Genomic DNA, 22,553 nt, shown 5'->3' with positions numbered 1-22,553 from the left:
AATTGTAAGAAGTGTTGATATTTTTACTGCTGAAAATTACATGGGTGTTTTTTTTCCCCTTCAGAGCCTGAACGTACATTGCTGCTGGCTGAGAAGGGAAGTGATGGCCTGGGGACTGACCAGAGTGATAGTTCATGTGTGGTAGTGGCACAAGAAGCATTTCGTTTCATTGGCACCATGAATCCTGGAGGTGACTATGGCAAAAAAGAGGTCAGTATATTATCTAATTGCAGTAAAATTGTATTCATATGCCATATTTTCACTAACACTACATACTATAAAGTAAGTTTTAACTTTTGAAAGTTAATTTTTTAATGATTTTTTTTTAAATACAATGTGATTTCATGTAAAATGATAACATTCACATTTCTCTACATACTTTTATGAAATAGATTGAGAGCAGTGACTTGCCTTATAAGAATCCATGGATAAAGAACACATTAAAGAAAGGCTTGGGTCCAAAGTTTTCGGCTTCAGCCTTTCTCGGTGAAGGCCTATATCTTTATATAAAAAAGGAAAGGTCACCCTGCAAGGGCCTTCGGGGCTCCTCATTCTTGTTCTGCCCCAGATGCACCTGTGGTGTTTATTACTTGCTGACCTGTCGTGATTATGTAAGAGCGGGTTGGATACCCAACAAATTTATATTTTACTGTATTCAGATATGGAGTACATCATTATGTAGAATAATTTCTTGTAAGTAAAATGCAAATTACAGGCAGCTTTCCTCTTTAAAAAAAAAAATTCTCTCCTAAAATTAGGCTATGTGGATTATTCAGTGGCATGGATTATTAGCACATATACAGTATTTTTATTACTATCATATGCAGTAAAACTTTATTAATACGGACACTCGGTTAACATGAACAACATTTTCGTCCTGGCAAATAGTGTATTCTTTCATATGGAAGATCTCCGAGTTTAACATGAATTTTGAAAACTGCAAACTACAAACTTTTTTTTTTTTTTAGACCCTCGTATTATTACATCTCACTTAACTTGAATTGCCAATGCTATTCATTATGTTTTAAGTTGCTTCTCTGCTAGGAGTGTAAGAAATTTGTTTACAAATGAAAATAATGAATAGATGAAGGGAAACTGCTTCCACTATAACTATTTTTGTTTTTGCACCAGTGTCGCGTACAACTTTCGCTGTAATTTCTTCTCACTGTGCAATTTCCAATATCCTCTATATCTTCAATAACACAAAGCTCTTCTTTAGCCGTGTGCACTTGTAGCCATACTTAATACCTGATTCACAACTCTCTGCTAACTAGATAACTAATATCATATACAACACTGAAGTGTAGCAGGATTCATGTATTACGAGAGTGTTACGAACCTTGTCCTGAATATTGCATGCACTTGCATTTATCCCTGCCAACTTTCAAAAAAGATATTCACATAGATACGGTAATTGTTCTTTCATTGTTCAGGAAGGTTTGCTCAAATTTATATGGTGCTCGTTGTTTTGAAGTATAGTGACTGTACCCTGTATGTCTATGAATTTATATCTCTGTGTACTTACAAATGGGAAGTATATCTGAAATTTCTGTTATTAATGTTATGCTTCTTTTAAGATTGAATCATTTCAGTTATTTTGTTTCTTAACAGTTGTCTCCTGCATTGCGGAACCGTTTCACTGAGATCTGGTGTGTAGCATGTTCACAAAGGGCTGACTTATTAGCTGTCATTGAGCACAATATACGACCAGGTCTGTCCTTGGGTAATCAGGAGGATGGCACTTCGGGAGTTGGCAATTGTATGCTGGACTTCATCCAGTGGTTTAAAGCTACTGAAGTTGGAAAAAGGTATAGTCATTTAAAAAATATATCTACCATTTATTTGCCTAAGCAGGAAGGTACAGGTTTTCCATTAATTTAAAGTTGATCATCACTGTAGGCAAGTTAGACAGTAGAGCTTGCAGCAGTAAATGTTTCCATGATTAGTTGAAAGAGTCAATTACTTGTATATTGGCCATTCTAGTGAGATAATTTACACAAGTTTTAGAGAATTTGCGGTCATTTACTCGTTCCAGTTTTGTAATGTTTACTATAGTTAATTATCAACCACGTCACACTATGGACCTAGTTTGTTAGTACTGAGTATTACAGTATTTTGGTTTACTAAATGGTTCAAGGCTGTCGTAGTTACCAATCTCAAAAAAGACATACATCAGTATACTCAAGATCATTATACTGCTATTATGACCAGGTGATTCAGTTGACATGAGATGCTTATTTTATGAGATAAAAAAATGAGTGAAGAAGGTTCTTTATTTGATGTTGAAGCAGTCAGTATTAAAATATGACTCTCCTCAACTGAGTGACATTGCATTGCCACCCTGTCTACGGTTAGAATCTTGATGTTATGTTCATTACTTCACCATGTCATAAAGCAGCAAGTGGTGATCAGTACCTCTTTCATGGAGGCAGTAAGATTCATTAATCTGAGATCTCTTCTTCTTCTTCTTCTTCTTCTTCTTCTTCTTCTTCTTCTTCTTCTTCTTCTTCTTCTTCTTCTTCTTCTTCTTCTTCTTCTTCTTCTTCTTCTTCTTCTTCTTCTTCTTCTTCTTCTTCTTCTTCTTCTTCTTCTTCTTCTTCTTCTTCTGTGACTTCCCTTCATCAGATCCATGCAGTGCTGATCCTAGTCCTTTCTACTTTACTAATGTAGCAATCACTCTGTCGATACCATGTACTGAATACTTAGTATTTTGGGTAAAATAATATCAACTTACATGGAACCAGGGGTTAGATTACTGTACAGTGAAACCACGTTAAGACGTTTCTGCAGGGGACAAGGGAAAAGAATGTGTTAACCGAGAAAACATACTAATGGATTTACGAATAAAACTATCCAACGGGGATATAAAAACACCAGATACGATTTTTTCCAACATGGGGCATTTTACATTGCGTATCCGCAAGTATAGTGAAAACGATAGGCCTATCTACCATTTCTAAAGATGAGAGGAAAATATTTAAAGGTATGAAAAACACGAGAGAACAAATATGAAACCTGTTCTGCTGGGGATTATAAAATAACAAGTACCGGTGTGCTGAAAGGCGTGAGAAACACCAGACAACAAATAAGAAATCATGTACACTGGGGCCAATATTGAAGTATGACCGTATTTACACAAATAATTCCTGCACGCTAATTTTAGGAAGTATCATGTTGAAAAAAATTAAATGAACTAAAATTCCTTCCATCGAAGGAGTAAAGTAGGCATAAACAAACATTTCATATCACTCCGCAAAGTCCATGTGGTCTTCATGCAAATATGAACGTGTAAATTTACGGATATACAGTAAAACCTATTAATTCAAAGTCGTTGGGGCTCATAAATTGGACTTTGAATTACGTGATTTTGAATTAACCGCCAATTCGTAATTCAGAAGTGTCAATCCTTCCCGCGTCACAAAATATTCTGAGGTCTGTTTTTACAGCATGAAATTAACCTTGATTCACAGTTCAAACCTTTCAAATGCCATGAAAAAAGAACTATTCCCAAAATGTATCCAACAAGGTGCATTTACAGTATTCAAATAATGCACTTGGATAACTCACAAATATAACCTCACACAGCAAAAGAAAAAAAAAAAAGAAAATTATTCAAAGACTAGGAGAAATGCTGGTTCCTCTGCGCAAGTGTTTTATTCATTGTGTTACTGTACTGTATGCATTTTATTTGCCTGTACTTGCACGGACCCTTAAAACATCGTAGCTAATTGAACTTTCCTATGACCAGGGGAGAAAGTCTCTCGCTTCCATCTGCATTACAACACAATACAGTCTCTCTATCCTTGTACGATTTCCCGCCATGGCTTCATCATCATCATCATTTCCCTTTATCCAGCTGTAGCCGGGTAGGGGCAAATATGGTTCTTCTCCACTTTCTTCGGTCTTTCCACCACTCCTCCTCCAACACTGTGTCCCAGTCCAGGTTTCTTTCTATAATGCTGCGTTGGATGGTATCCTTCCATCTCAATCGTGGTCGTCCACGGCCTCTCCTTCCTTGGATTTGCATTTCCATCACCTTTTTTGGCATTCTTTCGTCGCTCATTCGCTTTATGTGCCCAAACCATCTTAGTCGGCTCTTCTCTATTCTATCATTCATTTTTTCCACTCCAATTTCTTCCCGGATTTTCTCATTCCTTATTTTGTCTCTTCTACTCTTCTGTATCATACTCCTCAAGAATTTCATTTCGGCTGCCTGTATTCGACTCTCATCCTTCTTTGTCATTGTCCAAGTTTCTGCTCCGTAAGTTGTTATGGGTACGTAATACATCTTGTACATAGTATCCTTTGCTTCCATTGGCACATCTTTGTCCCATAACATATTTCTTACACTATGATAGAAACAACTTCCAGCTTGAATCCTTTTACTAATCTCAGCATCCAGTCGAGCATTCTCCATTAATTCACTCCCCAGGTATTTAAACGTTTCCACTACTTCCAAGGGCTTGTCTGCAAGTCTAATCTGACCTTTCCCTTCTTTCTCCCCTCTAGTCATAACAAGAGTTTTACTCTTTTCTACACTTATTTTCAATCCACATTCTTCAATCTTCCCATTCACCACATTCAACTGTTCTTGAACCTTCCTGTCGTCTTCTCCCCAAATCACAATATCATCTGCAAATAACATCATGTTCATTTCTCTTCCTCCATATGCTGCTTTTGCCGTTCTCATGATGTCATCCATTACTATTGTAAACAGGATTGGTGATAGAACACTTCCCTGTCTCAGCCCGCTAGTGATTTTGAACCAACTTGTCCTGCCAACTTGTGTTTGCACGCAACTACAACATTCCTTATACAATGCCATGATCATTTTTATTAATCCCTGTCCAATTCCTTTTTGCACCAGACTGTCCCAAACTTTCGTCCTAGGGACACTGTCATATGCCTTTTCAATATCAATGAATGTCATCACCATATCATTCCTGTACTCCCAATGCTTTTCCATTAGTTGTCTCATAATGAAAATGGGCTCTATTGTTGACCTTCCACTTCTGAAACGAAACTGATTTTCCTGTATCTGCTTCTCAACCCTCAACCTTATTCTACTTTCCAGTATCCTTTCCATTATCTTAGCAACATGGGATATTAGAGTAATTCCCCTGTAGTTCTTCAAAACTTTCTTATCACCTTTCTTGAAAATTGGGATGATTATTCCTTTTTGCCAATCCTCAGGGACCTCCTTATTCTCCCAGACATTCCTGAGAACCCGATATGTCCACTGCAGGCCTACAGCTCCAGCTGCCTTTATCATCTCCACTGAAATTTCATCTATTCCAGCAGTTTTTCCATTCTTCATCTTTCTTACTGCTATTTCAATTTCATTCATTGTAATTTCTTTATCCATTTCTTCGTCAACTAATTGCCTTTCCTGGTCGTCCATTGAATGACTGTCATCCGTTCTTATGTTCAGCAGCTTCTGAAAATATTCTCTCCATCTATTTCTTATTTCTTCTGGCTTTGTTAAAATTATGCCACCTTCATCCTTCACAAATCTGGTGTTTACTTGATCTCTCTTTTTGTTTCTTAAGATACCATACAGTAATTTCTTGCTGCCCTGCGTATCATCTCTCAATGTCTGTGTGAATAAGGCCCAGCTTTTCCTCTTTTCTTCCTCCACTACTTTCTTGGCCAAATTCTTTGCCTCCACATATTTTCTTCTACTTTCTTCAGTCTTAGATGTTTTCCATACTTTCCATGCCATTTTCTTTTCCTTCACTTTAATCTTTACCCTATCATTCCATCAGCCATGGCTTATTTCTCTTAATTCAGAAATGCCAACCCTTACCGTGCCACGAAGTATTCTAGGACACAATTAATGCATGCAATCACATTGATTCACAGTTTAAACCTTTCAAGTGCCATGGAAAAAAACTATTTCCGAAATGATGATCGAATTAGGACCATGAGACTACTTGTAATTAGTACCACCATGCAGGGAACACCATCGGTCGCTATTGCTTGCACGTAGTACCACTATATTGGGTACAAAATGGGTTTGTGATTAGTAGCAACAGAGTGCGTTGCCAGCTTTTACAGTACCTGTGTTTAGTACCACTATATGAGCGACAGCATGGTTCTGGCTTGCCTATGATTAGTACCCACTATATGAGGAACACCATGGGATAGTGCCTAGTCCCTGTGGTTAGTACATTATGTGATGAACACCATAGGTTTGCGTTGCCTATAAATGGCGCCACAAGGTGCGAACCACCATAGGTCTGTATTACATTTGCTAATTTCATTAACTGTGAGCAGTACCATAATGTGTGGAATACCGCGAGTCTACGCTACCTTTGATTAGTACCGCAACATGACAAATACCATGGTTCTACTTTCCTAGCGATAAGTACCATTGTGAGGAGCGGATGACTTGGATTTTGGACCCGTTTCGACTACAAGCATTATCGATTCAGTATTGTGCTTTAGAAGTAGTCCCTTGGTCAGTAATACTATTGTTTTACGTCAGTTTCTGTGAATGTGAGGCATTGCAGGTCAGATCCACTGATTGTTTTAAATTCATATGCATCCATTCATTCTTCATCCTCACCTTTTGATCTCTGGTCAGTGGAGGCTTTTGGACTTTTAATTTGTCATCACATTTCGTCTCATTTCGTACCATTAGAGGCCGATGAGCTAGATGTTAGGCCCCTTTAAACAACAAGCTTCATCATCATCATCAAAATGTTATGAAGAGACTTTTAACTTTGATAAATTTATATCATTAATTGAAGTTGGTTGTTTTCGAGCCTATTTCTGATTGGTCGGATTATTTGTATTGTTAAAAATGGTTACGCATACAACAGTCATGTTCATCATCAAGTTGTGATATCGCGTCATTAAGACATATCATGCAATAAAGTATTGAAGGCACCAAGTTTCTTTACTTCGAAATCAATCAAAAAACAAATTTAATGCAACACAGCAAATTAAGTAAGGTGGAAATTGAAGAATTTTTAACATTACTACAATTTACTTTGGAAAATAACGATTTCGTTTTTCACAACAAAATTTACAAACAGTCCAAAGGCCTAGAAATGGTTCGCCAGCTTCAGGTATTTTAGCAAACATATTCATGGATTACATGGTCGCATTTTATTATAAAATAGTGGATAAAATAGATGGATTGATTACCTGGTTAATATACGTCAATGATATATTTGTTATTATCGATGAACAAAAGATTAAACCTGATGGTATATTAGAGTATTTAAATACTTTGGATAAACAAGTGCATTTTATGATGGAATCTGAAAATGATAGAACTTTAAATTATTTAGATTTAACAATTACTAGAAATTCTGTTCTTTTCAATTTTCATATTTTCAGAAAAGCTACCCAAACAGATACTATTATCAGAAACAACTCCAGTCATCCCGGTGAACATAAAAAGGCAACATTTTACAGTTTAATTAATAGAGCTACGAACATACCTATGTCTAGAAAGAATTATAATAGAGAGAAAAATATAATCCATCAAATTGCTCGTAGCAACGGATACTGCAGAAAATTTATTAATAAAATGTTAAATAAAATGAAAAATGAACCAAAAACAACTTTAATTAAAGAGTGAAAGGTGAAAAAGAAATTTGCATTTCTAACTTTTCAAAATAACCACTCTTATCAACAGGCTAAAATTTTCAGGAGAAGGAACATCAATGTCGCATACAAAACTGATAATAATACTAATAAGGTAATTTTCAATTCAGATAAATTAGAGAATAAATGTGTATTTAAGAAATAAGGAATTTACAAATTGACAGGCCAGACATGTGAAGAAGTTTGGCTATAAGGTACAAAGAACATGTTAATGCGGTTGAACATAAAAGATATTTGGCAATGGGAGAGCATATGGTTGAAAAGGATCATAAATTTACGGACATTTCTAATGACCTGGAGTTAATACATTTGGCCAAAAAGGGAAAATTCACGAATGTTTTGGAAAGTTTAGAAATTTATCTTGCACAAGAAAATGACCTTGAATCAAGTTTAAATGAAAGAAGTACAAAAGAGAACCCATTGTACAAACTAGCGTTTGATCATTTAAGGAAAAAAAAAAAAGAAGAAAAACTTGAAGATCTTAAAAATTTATTTAGGTATTCTCATCCAATTCAACAAAATATTAAATTTTATGTAATGATCATTTTCATAATATCTCATTAGTTTCTTTAGTCATTGATATGGTGAAATTAGGATACAATACTTCTTTAAATTGTACAAACAAAAGATAGTGTTATATGTTTTATTTCTTGAACTGACTTCACTGATGAAGGGAATGGATGATTTTCCTAAAACATATATAAATTAATAATTTTCTATTCTTATAAGGTGTAATGACAAGGTGGACTCAAAATAAAACTATAATAGTTTCCTTAATAGATTCAAACAAGTCAGTACAGGATCAAATAAAATACCCATTATGATTAAGTTTATCAGCACGTACTAAAGAGTGACGTAAATGTGCTATACAGGTTTCTTTAAGATGTATTTAATAGAACATAGGCTGGGACGTTGGAATGATGACGTAATAACCAGGGAAACGCGCTAGAGTGGGGCGTCTTAACCAGTTTCGACTGTATTTTGTAGTTGTTTCTTGATCAAAAAACAGTCTATAAGACATTCACTTTTTCCATCCCATCCATATTTTGTGACCCGGCTTGTTTGTTTTTGATACCATGAGTAGTTCCCTATTACTAGGTTGTTCCTCAGACAGAGATCAAGGAGTCTAGTTCCTTCTGGGTTTCGTGCACCCCTTCCATGTGCTCCTAGAATACTTTCATATCCATCTCTCACATTCCCTACTTGAGCATTCATATCCCCCATGATAATCGTTCCATCTCCTCTTATTTTTTCCTCTATATCTTCTTCAAAATTTTCTAGTCCTTCATCTTCACAACAAGTCTGTGGTGCATAGCACTGAATGATGTTGATATTCTGGGAAAAATCCAATTTTAGCACGATGTGAAGAAGCCGATTAGAAACATATTGTACTTTTACTACAGTGGAACCTCGATTCTCCGTTTTTGGAGGGACCATGGGAAAAAAACAACGTACAACACGGGAAAACGAAAAATCTGGGAACGAATGAACCATCAACAATTTGGCAAAACATCACAAAAATGAAATATACTTATAATCTTACAAAGACCCCTAAACCAAACCAAACTACAGCCCCAATGGGCCTTCCGCCTACCAAGCGACCGCCCTCGGTCTGAAGGCCTGCAGATTACGAGGTGACGCATGGTCAGTGTGACGAATCCTCTCTGCCATTATTCCTGGCTCTCTAGACTGGGGTCGCCATCTCAACCATTCAATAGCTCGTCAATTAAAGGTAATCGTAGAATGAGGGAACCTGGAACCAGCCCTCATGTCGAGGTAAAAATGCCTGACCTGGCCAGTAATCGAACCCAGGCCCTCCGGATGAGATGCAGGCAAGTTAGACTGCGGGGCCGGCGCCAAACATTAATTACAGGTACGCGACTTAAAAGTCTCGAAACTTTACATTCAGTTTTACGGGGGAAACTTCGTCAGTTTTGCTCTGAAAACTTCTTTCAGTTCAGCAACTTTGATCAGCCAGAGCCAAACTCTTCAACAAATCTAATACCCTTATAAGTTAAAAACTTCATTTTCCCGTATTGATCTGAGATTCACAATTAGAATTAAGGAAGGTTCAACCTTTTCAATACAAAATGTGTTGTACAGGGTGTTCACAACATATTATTTATTATATTATTAGTACCGGTTTCGACGCTTATTGCGTCATCATCAGCTAAAAAAAATCACAAGTGGGCAAAGTACATATCACAAAAGTTGTATAAATAATTCTTGCATGGCAAACTACAAATGATAGACTGCTTTTCTCCTTAAAAGATAAAAGAAAATTGAGTAAAATATGATGATATAATGTGACACATAAAAGCGTTATAGTCTAATGAAATAGGTGAGTATTGTGCAATAAAATTGTTCTGATGATTGAACATAAAAATCTGAATGTGATAATAAAACGATGTAGTAAAATTGTCCACTCTTCTGTTGTTGTTCAATGGAGACCCATAAGTCCGGGTCCAATGTTATGTGAGGTTGGCAAGACCATCAAAAAGTTTTTGTCTAAGGCCGGGATACCTGATGTTAAGCGATTGAATAAGGTTGATTTTTAAAGTTGTCTCAGCTCAACAAGGGTGGTGAATCTTAAAAGAAAAGAAAGAAAAACTAAGTTAGTGAAATGGAAATCTAAAATAGGATCACGGCCAAGGATGATAGAATATGAGACTCACCTTGTTCAGCGTGCTGTATGTGTAGTGCGAGAAGAGTTGTGGACAAGTGAGATGGGTGTGACTAAGTTGAATGAGTGCGAAGGTAGAGTGAGAGGGGTGGAAAGGGGGGAGGGTAGGGGAGAGGAAAGGGTAGGGAGGCGGAGTTCAAGGCGGGTCAGGAGGACGGAGTGGTAGTGGTGTGGGACGTAGAAGAGTACTGTGGAAAGTGTGAAAGATCGATTTTCCTCCCGTGATTTTGATACCTCTAAAGACTTCGATTAGAAAGTCGAAAAGGATATTGGATTTTTCTGAAATTTCGTTAAGGTTTAGATTAGGATTAAAAAATTGGTCTAGGTGAATGAAACAGTTCTCCGTAACGTCGAGTAAAGGGCCTTTGTTTATGTTTTTGAGAATTTCTAGGTCTTGTTCTATGGTAGTAAAATTATGCTTTAAGTCATGTATGTGTTGGCCTATTGCAGAAAATCTATTATATCTGATGGCGTTGATGTGTTCTAAGTATCTAACTTTGAAGCTTCGCCCGGTCTGTCCGATGTATGAGGAAAAACAGTTATTGCATTGAAAACGGTAAACACCTGACTTAGCGTGAATGTCGGATCTATTTATTGACTTGGAATTGTGAATTATATCTATCTTTCTATTGCTGGTTCTGTACGAAATTTTAATATTATGTTTCTTGAAGACGTTAGTTACACTGTGTATGTTTTCGTTAAAGGTAAAGGTTCTTCACCCGTATCCCTGGGCATAGGTTCCATGTTATACCCCACAGGACTGGGTCCCTGAATTAACTCAGCCACCCTATCACTCCGGCGTACTGAAGTATAGGGTGCCCACCACTGCGACATGGACGTGCCAGACATACAGCAATCCATCCATATTTATATTTTAAACATTACCTACTAAGACCAATTTTGTTGTAAATGAAATGTGTCCATTAAGTGAGGACATTTTTTTTTTCTAAAATTTTAAGGGGAAAACTGGGTGCCGTCTATTGAATGGCATTCGGTACATGAGTATATACGTTAAGTAGAGATGAAAATCATGTGTCCACCATTTACCGTTATTTAGACCTAAAAGCCATACGTTCATCTTACAAATGTATGTTCTCACATATTGGAATCTCCCTTACTTTTTGCAGCTGTAAAAATGAGAAAACTGGAAAAACAATGGGGTCTAATATACAAGTAAATATGGTCATTTTGTAATACTTGGATTTTTGGACATGCAGACAAAGACTAAACATCTTGCGTGATTGTACCATTGATCTTCCTTTGTAGTAGGAGCAGTCGTACTATCATTAGCATACACTAAGGTCAACAGTCACCCTTCTGCAGTTCACAAGTGATGGAGTGCCTGACCATGATGAAAATAAGTAGGGATAGTGCTGGTCCTTGGTTGAGTGCCAACTGTCACAGGGAAACTGTCTCAGCAGTCCTGCAGAATAATGAACTTGGCTAGTCTTGGCTTACATTTTATACAGTTCTGGGTGATAACTTTCTTGTGTAAAACTGATAGCTTACTGTTAATGGATTTTCATGACCTACATATTCTTTAAGCCCAAATCTGCTGGAAAAGTTTTGAGAAAAATTCACGAGCAGTTTCGCAGTGCACACTGCCAACACATTTTGGAAGTAAACTCGTGTTCTCACCCTGAGGTGGTGCAGTTCTTTTCAGGCACACCCCCAATGTAGGTGAGCTGCATGTACCATTTTAACCACACATTGTCCGACTCGTTGGCTGAACGGTCAGCGTACTGGCCTTTGGTTCAGAGGGTCCCGGGTTCGATTCCCGGCCGAGTCGGGGATTTTAACCTTAATTGGTTAATTCCATTGGCACGGGGGCTGGGTGTATGTGTTGTCTTCATCATCATTTCATCCTCAACACGACGCGCAGGTCACCTACGGGTGTCAAATAGAAAGACCTGCACCTGACGAGCCGAACCCTTCCTGGGATATCCCGGCACTAAAAGCCATACGACATTTCATTTTTACCACACATTAGCCCTCCTGCCATTCTGAAATTTCTGGGAGTATTGGAAATCAAGCCCAGATCCTCCAGGACAGCAGCTAATAGTGCTAACTGTTACGCTACTGAGGCAGACATGTTAAAACTTTTCAGTATTGTGAGTGAATTCAAAACTGTGAGTACAGTGCTAAATATAAAAGCTGTCCTGTAACTGACAATATTATCAGATGTAAAGGATTAGGTAATCTGTGAAAGGTAGAGTGATCCTCAAGGAAATGTCTGAAGAAATGTATTCTGTAAACTAATTTTCTCCCAGTTTTCTTACTCATTGTATTCTTAAAAAGTAAGATATATTCACAAGCTAAGATTGTCTACATCTGACAGAAATTGCTGCCATTAACTTTGTTACATAACATTCTTCTTTTGGTTTGTCGGTTGAATGTATATCTGGATGTTGACAGTAGGCACGGTCAGATGCATGTGATATTCTTCTTCTTTTTCTACCGCTTTGTTCCACACCTGTGGGGTCGCGGGTGCGAACAGTGTCGCACATGGGGATTTGGCCTTGTTTTACGGGTGGATGCCCTTCCTGACACCAACCCTATGGATGTATGTGACATTGACCATATTATATTGTATATACAGGAATAATTTGCTTCATAATTGTAGGAGGGGATTTTTTTTAAATCTTTAATTTGTGTTTTAATTGCAAAAAGTGAATCTTACTAAAAATATCAATTTCTTTTAAAACACCATGCTCAGTTCTTCATGCACATCATGATCTTGGGTTACTGTTGTGTTAGGAAGTGGGATTCTACAATAATAAAACATGCAAGTTGCTATTTTTTCTTTAATTTACTATAAATAAGTGCCCCTCCTAGCTTTGAAGCCTGTAACGCCTACTTCCTTGGCTATAGCTAAAGCTTTTAGCTGACACATTTGACTTATAACAGCATATCTCTATTGTCTCTTTTCATTCACGTTATTGTGCTTCGCCTTTTGGCCTCTAAACACCCATCAATTACTATTTGTGTCTTGGAAGTTGAGATTTGCCTTTTTGTCAATCATGATTCATGAATACAACTTTTGCTGAAGTCATACTTTCCTCCCACTGCATGATTTCCAATATTCTCTCAATCTTCAGTCATGCAATGGGTTTCTTTAGTCATGCACAAGTGATAATGAGAACTTGTCACATTTGTAATGATACTTAGTATGTAATTCAACCTCTCTTCTAATTAGATAACTGATGCTGCCATGCAAAACACTGAAGTATAATCGAATTTGGGTATTTTGAGGGCAGTAACAGCTTTATCCTGAATAATGTGTGTACCTCAGTTTTTCAGTGGCAACTCTTGAAGAAAGGAAAAAATTTATATGCGTGCAGTATTCGGCTATGTACAGGATTTTATGGTGTTATTGAAGAGTGAATCCTCCCTGTACTATCTGATTACATATGTCCCCTTCTCAGATCTACATAGCTATGTTTGCTTACACGAACAAGGAAACCCTTCCATCTGCTAATCTCCGATCTGATTGAGATTAGGTATGACAACTTCAGTACGAATGTTTTATTCAGTCATATCAAAATTAAATGCAGAATCGTATATTTAGCACCTGTTTTGGGTTGTCAAAGTTTGCTCATCTAAGCACCGCATAGACAGGAGTAGCGGTGGGGCGGGTTGGCCGGTTCATGTGTCATGCTCTCACCCCTTCTCTCTCGCACATACACATTACTTCCCTAGCCTCGGCAATCACTAGCACTGTGTGGTGAATGAGACTATGCTGTACCAACATGCTACCGTGTAAGGAAATCAACAATTATTGCCGTAGAAATTGTTTTTTAATGGTGGATTAACATCGCATTAACACATCAAAAGTTTTCTGTGGTACAAGGATAGGAAAGTATTATATGATTGGGAAGGAAGCGGCCCTGGCCTTTATTAAGGTACAGCCCCTGCATTTCCCTGGTGTCCTATTCGCCTCATGGAGTGGCAGTGATTGCCGAGGTTAGGGAAGTAGAGAGAGAGACATGAACTGGCCTGTACCTGCTTCCCACTGCTACTCCTGCCTATGTGGTGCTTAATACACTGGAGACAGCCATATTTGAACGTGCTACCCTTCAGAAATCTCAAGATTTTTAATCTTTTTTGAAATTTTTTCAGTGCTAGGGTAAGCCGTAATTATAACATCTTTTAGAATATTTAGAAAGATCATACTTTCTTCTACATAAAAGTGAGCTTTAATTACCATAATAGTGCAGCAATTTTTAAATATAATTTTATGAAGAGCATAAGTTTTACAAACAAAAAAAAAAATATGGATGCAGTTATAGACACCAGTTCGGTTAATATTTCAAAATCTGTCTAATATTGTGAATACATCTACTGAAACACACTAATACAGATTCTAACCTAATTGGTCCATTGGTACCGGTATCCTTGTTTACAACTAGTAATTTGCTTTCCCACCATTCGTTGTTTGACAACAGGGTTGCATCGAGTTCCTGTAGGTTGTCATCTGTATACGGGAAACACCCACTTTTTTAGGAAGCAGTATAAAACAGTATTACAGAACCCACTTCAGGAAGCGGTATAAAACTACATTACACTTCACACCAATTTGAAATTTGCTCATTATCTACATTTACTTGCCTGAAGCGCCAGAATCATCATATTTACTTAGTGTGTAATTGTTATCCTCATCCTCATTTTCAGAACTCGTGTCTTCCGTAAGAACTTCCATTATGGATTCGTTGTCGAAATTTCACACTTGAATTAGACATGCTAACTTTTCACAAGAATTACACAAACAGGCCTTGCCTCTCTAACACACACTCTTCCAGTCCGCGTGTACCGTATGTATTTTCCCGCCTATTTCACAGCTGAGAGTCAATGATGATGCAGCCTCAGGTTATGTAGGAACGTAGCTGTGTTATCAGTGCCTTGAAGAAGAGCTCTCGACTTATGATCATTACATGTACATTTTATGCCTATGGAAGCATTCAGCAGTATCCTAGTGGTCACAGCTCGCAGAAACGGCAGCTACTATTTATTAGCTACAGTGAAAATGTGCCCATAGATTCTCCGAGCACCGTCAGCAGCAGTGAAAGAGCGTGCCCGTAGTTTCTACGAGTAGCGTCTCCAATGTGTTAAGTGAACAAACTGACATCCCAAAACAGGTACTAAATATATGACTGGGCATCTAATTTTGAAATGGCTGAATAAAACATTTCTACTGAAGTCGTTGTACCAAATCTCAATCAGATTGGAGATTAGCAGATGGAAGGGTTTCCTTGTAAGTGGAACTATTTCATATTCACCATCTGATTTTCATACTGAGCTACATTGTAAAGTTTAAACAATGCAAAGTAATATTCTTTGAAAGTAGACAAATGCCATAAATTATAAAATCCCTTTCTGACATTGTGAGGAGACAGTGTTTTAATTTGTCTTATTTTCATTCATGCCGGACTGAGCGGCTCAGACAGTTGAGGCACTGGCTTTCTGACCTCAACATAGCAGGTTCAATCCTGGCTCATTCCGGTGTTATTTGAAGGTGCTCAAATATGTCAGCCTCGTGTCGGTAGATTTACTGGCACTTAACAGATCTCCTGCAGGACTAAATTTTGGCACCTTGGCATCTCCAAAAACCTTCAGAGTAGTTAGTGAGATGTAAAAACCAATGACATTATTATTTTCGTTCACTTATGATTTAATTGTTGCTGTGGTAAACATATTTATTTCTATTGCTTGCTGAATTTGTATGTTATTCAGGTTTCCTGTGAACATGAGAGACATTTTATCATGGGTGAATTTCATCAATGTGTCTACTGAGGGTACCAGTCAACTGGATATAGGTTGGGCCTATGTTCATGGAGCCTGCCTTACCTTCCTTGATAGCTTTGGATCTGGAGTCACTAGTGTAGACAGGTGAGACAGAGTTTTTTGTTTTTGTTTATGTTGGCGTTGATTGTTGTTTTGTTGATGTTGTTTTTTATTATTATTATTAATTTATTGTATGTTTTAATGACAGTTTTACAAAATGATGACTTCATAATCATTTTTGTCATAATTTAGTATTTTTAATTCTGACCCTGCAGTGAAGACAGTATCGTATTCGTGATTTTGAAGCCATTTTAATAAAATAAGAACACATTAAAGGGCTCTGTGTATATACCGTATTTCTTCATGTATTAGACCTCCCTGGTTTTTTGAGATTAAAAAAATGGAAAAAATATAAGGCTTGCATAATATAAGATCCCTCCAATGTAATTCGTCAGAGAACAACCACCATTTCGTTTTGAAGCGGCTACAGGCCATACTACAGCTTTGATGACATCACTCAAATTAGTGAATAGTTTTGTCCGTCTGGCCCACGCAATGAAAACACGCATTAAAGTCATGCGGTAAATTTGCGTTTTGTAGTTAAGAAATATCCACCTCCATAGCATACCGCAGCTCCGACGTCATCGCACAAATAGGTGAGCAGTTTCATATGTCTGACCCACGCATTGCAAGCACACATCAGTCATGTGATATGTCTGTGTTTTGTAGTTAAGAATGTGCGCCTCACCTTCATTAGGGGCGTGTCTAAAAAGAAAAAGAGCTGCACCACCTCGGGATGAGAACACAAGTTTACATTTGTTAAGAAATATTCACAGTCGTTCCCATTGTTATAGCAGGTGAGATCATTAACAAAGTGATCTTTAATATCTTGTAACTGAGGCCAATATAGATATATTTTGGAGAAGTAACTTTAAACCATGATAAAAACAATCTATTCATAACATTTTTTTTACTCACCAACATACCTAATAAATACTAATAATAATGTTATTAGTTTTACATCCCACTAACTATACTTTTTCAGTTTATGGAAACGCCAAACAAATCATACTGTGCATTAATAAGAACATGGAGACATCGAACATACGGAATTAAACATTATGATAATAAAACGCTTTACCTCTACACCTTTAGGTGTCCATAAATACGACAAGCTTTGCTGTTGTTCATTTATTTATTTGTTTATTTTAAAAATAGAGTCAGGTTTTCAACAGCCGCTGTTATCCAAAGAATGCTTCCACTGATTATTTATTACATTCAGAAGTACAACTCGTAACATTTGCTAACAGTCAGCTGATGGATTGATGCACTTTCCTCAGCACGGCTTCATTCAGAAGGGATGGCTTCTGCTACACATACACCAACTGGGAAAATACAGAGACACCATCTCTAGAAACCATTATTGTGAATAGATTTTCACTGTTTGCATTCTGTAATCAGAAATGAAACTATTTTCAAAAGTTTCAAGAAGTCTTGGATCTCAAAAGCTCTTGATGGCCCTGAATTTTATGTCATTTGGGATAACAAAGTGGATAGCAGGGAAGTTGGTGGCACAAGACGACGATAATTCAAATGAAAGCAGTAATTACAACAATTTACTTTAAGTCGCACTGATGCAGGTAAGTCTTATGGCAACGATGGACAGGAAAGGACTAAGAGAAGGAAGCAGCCATGGCCTTAATTAAGGTACAGTCCCAGCCTTTGGCTGGTGTGAAAATGGGAAACCACGGAAAACCATTTTCAAGGCTGCCGACAGTGGGGTTCGAACCCACTATCTCCTGATAGCTATCGAGCTTGGTAAGCAGTAATTAGGTTTACTGTGTGATAGGCTCAACTGACTAGAGACAAATGACTGCCCATTAAGTTATTTTTCATTCTTTTGTATTAATGTTGCTTAATACGATAAATAAAACTGTATGTCCAGACCTTGTCCCTTTTCTCTCTATGGCGTTGAGTATGAAGTGAGTTGAATCTTCGTGTTCAGTAAAATTCTTTCTTGAATAAAATTACTGTGTCCACCTATACCTAACACACTTACTGTCTCAAAGTAGGCACAATTAAATTAATGAAATACACATGAAGGAATACTGTACAAGCAGAAATAATACAGTGTGTTTATATACCGGTACTTAAATAGAGCATGCAATATAGCATTTGTGTACAAGAGTTTAAATCTGGTTGAGATTAAATCACTAAAGGCAGCAAATAGCTGATCAGCACAACATCAAATTCATTCGTGCATGATTTTCATTCATTCTCACTGTCATTTTGTGTACAGTAAATTATGTACTAACATTATTTCCAAATGTTGTGGTGTTTGTCTTTTGTTGGACGGGGTTAGTTTGAATATTTGCTGAAGTGACCAGTACATACTTGAACAGACATCCTTCTGGCAGGTCTTTGTTCAGTAAAATTCTTTCTTGAATAAAATTACTGTGTCCACCTATACCTAACACACTTGCCAATACTGTATACTCTGGATTACTGTCAAGTACCATGCCTACATTGTATTTTAACACAGTGCAAGCGTTTGTTAGGCTACCTCCTGAAATACTGTATTTTTTTTTCTGGGGTGTATTCAAATTATTTTTTTAATCAGGTACAATGAGCATGGAAAGATTTTAATTAACTGCTTTTTATTATGAAATATGAGCTGTCCCATAGATTTAGGAAATATATAAAAAATGGCCAAAACTACAATATATTGCAAAGGAAAGTAAAGGATAGCTCTAGAACATTGCTTGAGATGTAAAACGGTATGGCAAAGTGTGAATTTAAATGTAGTGGATTATGTAGTCTGGTAACTGATAAATGCCCTTTCACTGCTCTGATTTACATTTGCATAGGCCGTATATTATGGTGAAAAAATAATATCTCTGGAAAGACACCAGAAACGTAAGGTTGCAGCAATTTGTGAAAAGAAGAGAAAGAAACATATTTCCTTAAACTGTGAAATTAGAAGAAAACAATATATTTAAAATGTTTATATCTTTATTGTACGGCTGGCAGAAAATTACTTTCCCATGGCAAATATGCACTCCACTGCCTTATTAATGCAGACTTACAAGTTTACATTTTTTAGACATTTTGTAACTCTAGTACAATACCAAAAATTATGCTTAGTTCGAGTTTCTAGGCTGAACTGTTTTGGTCGGAACTATAAAGAAAAAGGAAGTTGTCAATGTCAATGATCAGATAGGTTCTTGGAAATAGCCAAAGTATTATGAATAATGGAAAATGTAAATATTATTTGTCTCAGTGCAGGAAGATAACATGAAATTTCGTATAATTCCTCACTCTCATCATAACATACAACATAAAACCTAGATGTTAGGCCCCTTTAAACAATAAACATCATCATCAGAACATATAAAATACCTCTATTTGTTCCCCTTGTGTTCAAATCGGTGGTCCTTGGTTCAATAAAACATTCTTTGCTCCTATCAACTGTTTGCTGTTATTTTCTATTGAACTATCTCTTTGGTTCATCATTGCTATCATCACATCACCACTTCCATTGTTCACATTTACAGACGATTCTGAAAGCTGATAGATTTCTTTACTGTCATTACCAATGTTATTCTGTGAATTCATGATTGCTTACTAGTGCAGTACTGCTGACCAGAGAGGATGTTGGCTGGGTTAATAAATACAGGCCTAATGCTTGTGGGTTTGGCCAGTTATATTCTCAGTACATGCCCAAGTACTGTATGCATTGGTAACTATTGGTTTGTTAACAATGCTGCTGTAAGGATAGGAGGAAAGCGCTAAGTCGACTGCCTCATTGAACACTGTAATGAAGTGTGTCGACAAAAGTCGACCGCGCAGCAAGAGATTTAATGAAGAACATGACATCTAACATTTGTTGTGAATGTATCGCTGATTATTTTGTCAATTTTCTTTTTTCATGTGATATCTAAAAATTGTTTAGGTTTTCAGGCAACTGTATGATGGTTCATATTACAGTATTCTGTACAGTAACTACAGCTATGTTGCGTAACATGGTATGCTACCTCTAATTTTTTTACTTCCTGACCTCTACTGCCATTTCTCCTGAATTAAATTTATTTACGTATAATAACACATTGGAATGTTTTCTGTTTTCAGTTCTGCTACCTTGAAAACCCTGAAGAAATTGTCACTCAGCTTTTTAATGGAACAGATGAAGCTGGGCAGTGATACCTCTTTTATGGAAGTGAAAGTAGTTGTTAGTGATGACCAATTTGGGATTCATCCATTCTACATTGCCAGAGGTTTGTAGGTTCACATTGGAATGATTTGATCGTTTTCAAGTTATAAATTTCCTTTATGTTGGGCCTATTTAGCCTAAACAAAAATCCTTGTTTCCTCTGTACAGTTCATTCAGTACATCTGCCATATTTATTTGCATATTGGCTGCACTTCTGTGTGCCAGATTTTAAGGTCCCAAAATAGGGAGCGAGACTATTATGTGAAATATTTTCAGACAAAATTTTTAAAAGACCTGGGACATATTGTAGCCATGGAACTATTATTAGAGAACTGTTCATATATTAACCAAATGCCACATTGTTGCCGGTACGTTTTTTTACTATTATAGCATTATAATGGGCTGATCCTGGTACATTCACCATCAAATTAAGCATGATAAAAAGCATTCATTCGTCTCCACTTGATGTTCAAGCTTTCTACGCTGTTTGGCAAAGGCTCGTTCAACACCAGCCTACCCGGCACACTGGACGGGTTCTGTGATGATGGTGATGATGATAATGATGATAAAAGGTATTGTGCGTGAACATAATTAAAATGAACTGTGATTTCAATACTATTTCACTGAAGGCCATCCGCAATGGAATTTAATGAGCTATCATTCCGTATGATGTCAGACTGAGAGCATATGGTGATACTTTCCCTTATTACGCCATGTGCTGTGGAAATATTAAATGCAATTTTATAATAGCCAACCCATATGTGTTCAGTCCATTTACTTGAAACAAGTTACCATGTACCTTTAAAACAATAATGACTGTAGTGTACCATATGCTGGGTTAATACCGGTAGTTAAAATTTAAAGCATTACTCAGGGAACGTGCTCAAAAGACTTCGTGTTTTGACCAGCTTACTTGTACATCATCACAACACAAGGCGAGTGTAATTAACTTCAATCATAGGTTTAATTTTCTAAACCGCAAATCTGGCGTCAGATTTGCAGCCGGCCTGATGAAATAGTAGGAGATATTGTTGTTAGAAGAGGAGTCCATCTTTTCAATACAGTTTAGTAATCAGAAAAGAACATATTTATAAAGTCATTTTTACAGAACATGTTTCATCCCTATTTTACCAGGAAAAGTTGATTTTAAAGAGCATAAGGTCTTTCTGAGGAGTGCCTAGTCCTTAGGAGATGGTACAGAGAGGGAGGATCGCAAGGCAAAATAATAGATTTATATCTTTCTTTCCTTTATTCAATCTCTGGAAGGTCACCCTATTATATCGCCGAATCATAGATATTTACTAGAAAATTAATCCGAATTTCAACAGAATACCGAAAATTAAGTTGATCAAGTAAAATTAAACTGAATAATGTCTTTTCTCAATCAGTTATGTCCATCATAACTTTTGTGGCACAAATTAATAATAAAGCATGTTGTAAGTAAATAAGAAATCCTAAAGTCTTTTCTGTTGGCGCTTGCGCTTTCAGATTACGCTTTCTACATAAATTAAATAAAGAAAATTTGGTAATTCCTTCTTGTGAACACATCAGACTCAAATATGAAACACTTCAAATTAAATCTGATCTTCTTGTATAAAGTTCTGAGTATTGTTGTATTTTTTGTAAATTATTGTACACTTTATGTAAATATTGTAAATTGAGAGTTTATGATACACTTCCACTATGAATGAAGCACTCAATTGATATTTTAAAGTTCCAGTAAATGAGAAAATACGACATTACGAGAGCACACAGTTATTTGAAGGTCTGTCTTTACTTTAAGAGTTGTAAAGCGTTAATTTTCCAAGCTTATGAAATGTTAAGTAAGTGAGCTTTTAATGTTCTTTGTCAGTAATGACACTGTTTATAAAAGTTCTGTTCAAAGTCAGAATTATATTTTTGAATGGAAAAAGCACTGATATCACTTGACATACGCCTTCTTGTTGAGCTCGAACAGTTGAATACTGCTCTGCAAGCAGCAATCTGGAACTCAGCTAACAGCAAACGCCACGATGTTCCATAGTATCACGTCCCTGGAACTATCCCTCCTAGTACCAAGTTCACGTTGATCTGCATCAAATCTCCGTCGATCTACATTGTTCTCCGTCAATCTCCGTCGTCTCGAGTCAGGATTTCTCATGTTACTAAAAGAGTGGCTTTAACACGAGAAAGTCCAATGACTAGGTTGAAAATGTGCACCATTTGATTTTGCACTGTTAGAACTGATTATTACTGTCTCATAAATAATCACCATTCACTGGA

The 22,553-nt window shown here is 36.8% G+C and overlaps 1 protein-coding gene across 1 annotated transcript in view; it reads left to right on the top strand.

The window, feature by feature from the left end:
• The window catches only part of LOC136866716 (midasin), a 425,839-nt gene that overhangs the window by 104,540 nt on the left and 298,746 nt on the right, over positions 1 to 22,553 (top strand). Inside the window, exons 16-19 of the mRNA XM_067143861.2 lie at positions 65 to 210; positions 1,612 to 1,808; positions 16,031 to 16,186; positions 20,210 to 20,355. Of these exons, the coding sequence (XP_066999962.2) occupies positions 65 to 210; positions 1,612 to 1,808; positions 16,031 to 16,186; positions 20,210 to 20,355 (645 nt within the window). The remainder of the gene's footprint in view (positions 1 to 64; positions 211 to 1,611; positions 1,809 to 16,030; positions 16,187 to 20,209; positions 20,356 to 22,553) is intronic.

Source organism: Anabrus simplex, chromosome 1 (genome assembly GCF_040414725.1).
Source record: "Anabrus simplex isolate iqAnaSimp1 chromosome 1, ASM4041472v1, whole genome shotgun sequence".
Taxonomy (NCBI): Eukaryota; Metazoa; Arthropoda; class Insecta; order Orthoptera; family Tettigoniidae; genus Anabrus; species Anabrus simplex.
This window is presented reverse-complemented; position numbering and strand designations above follow the sequence as displayed.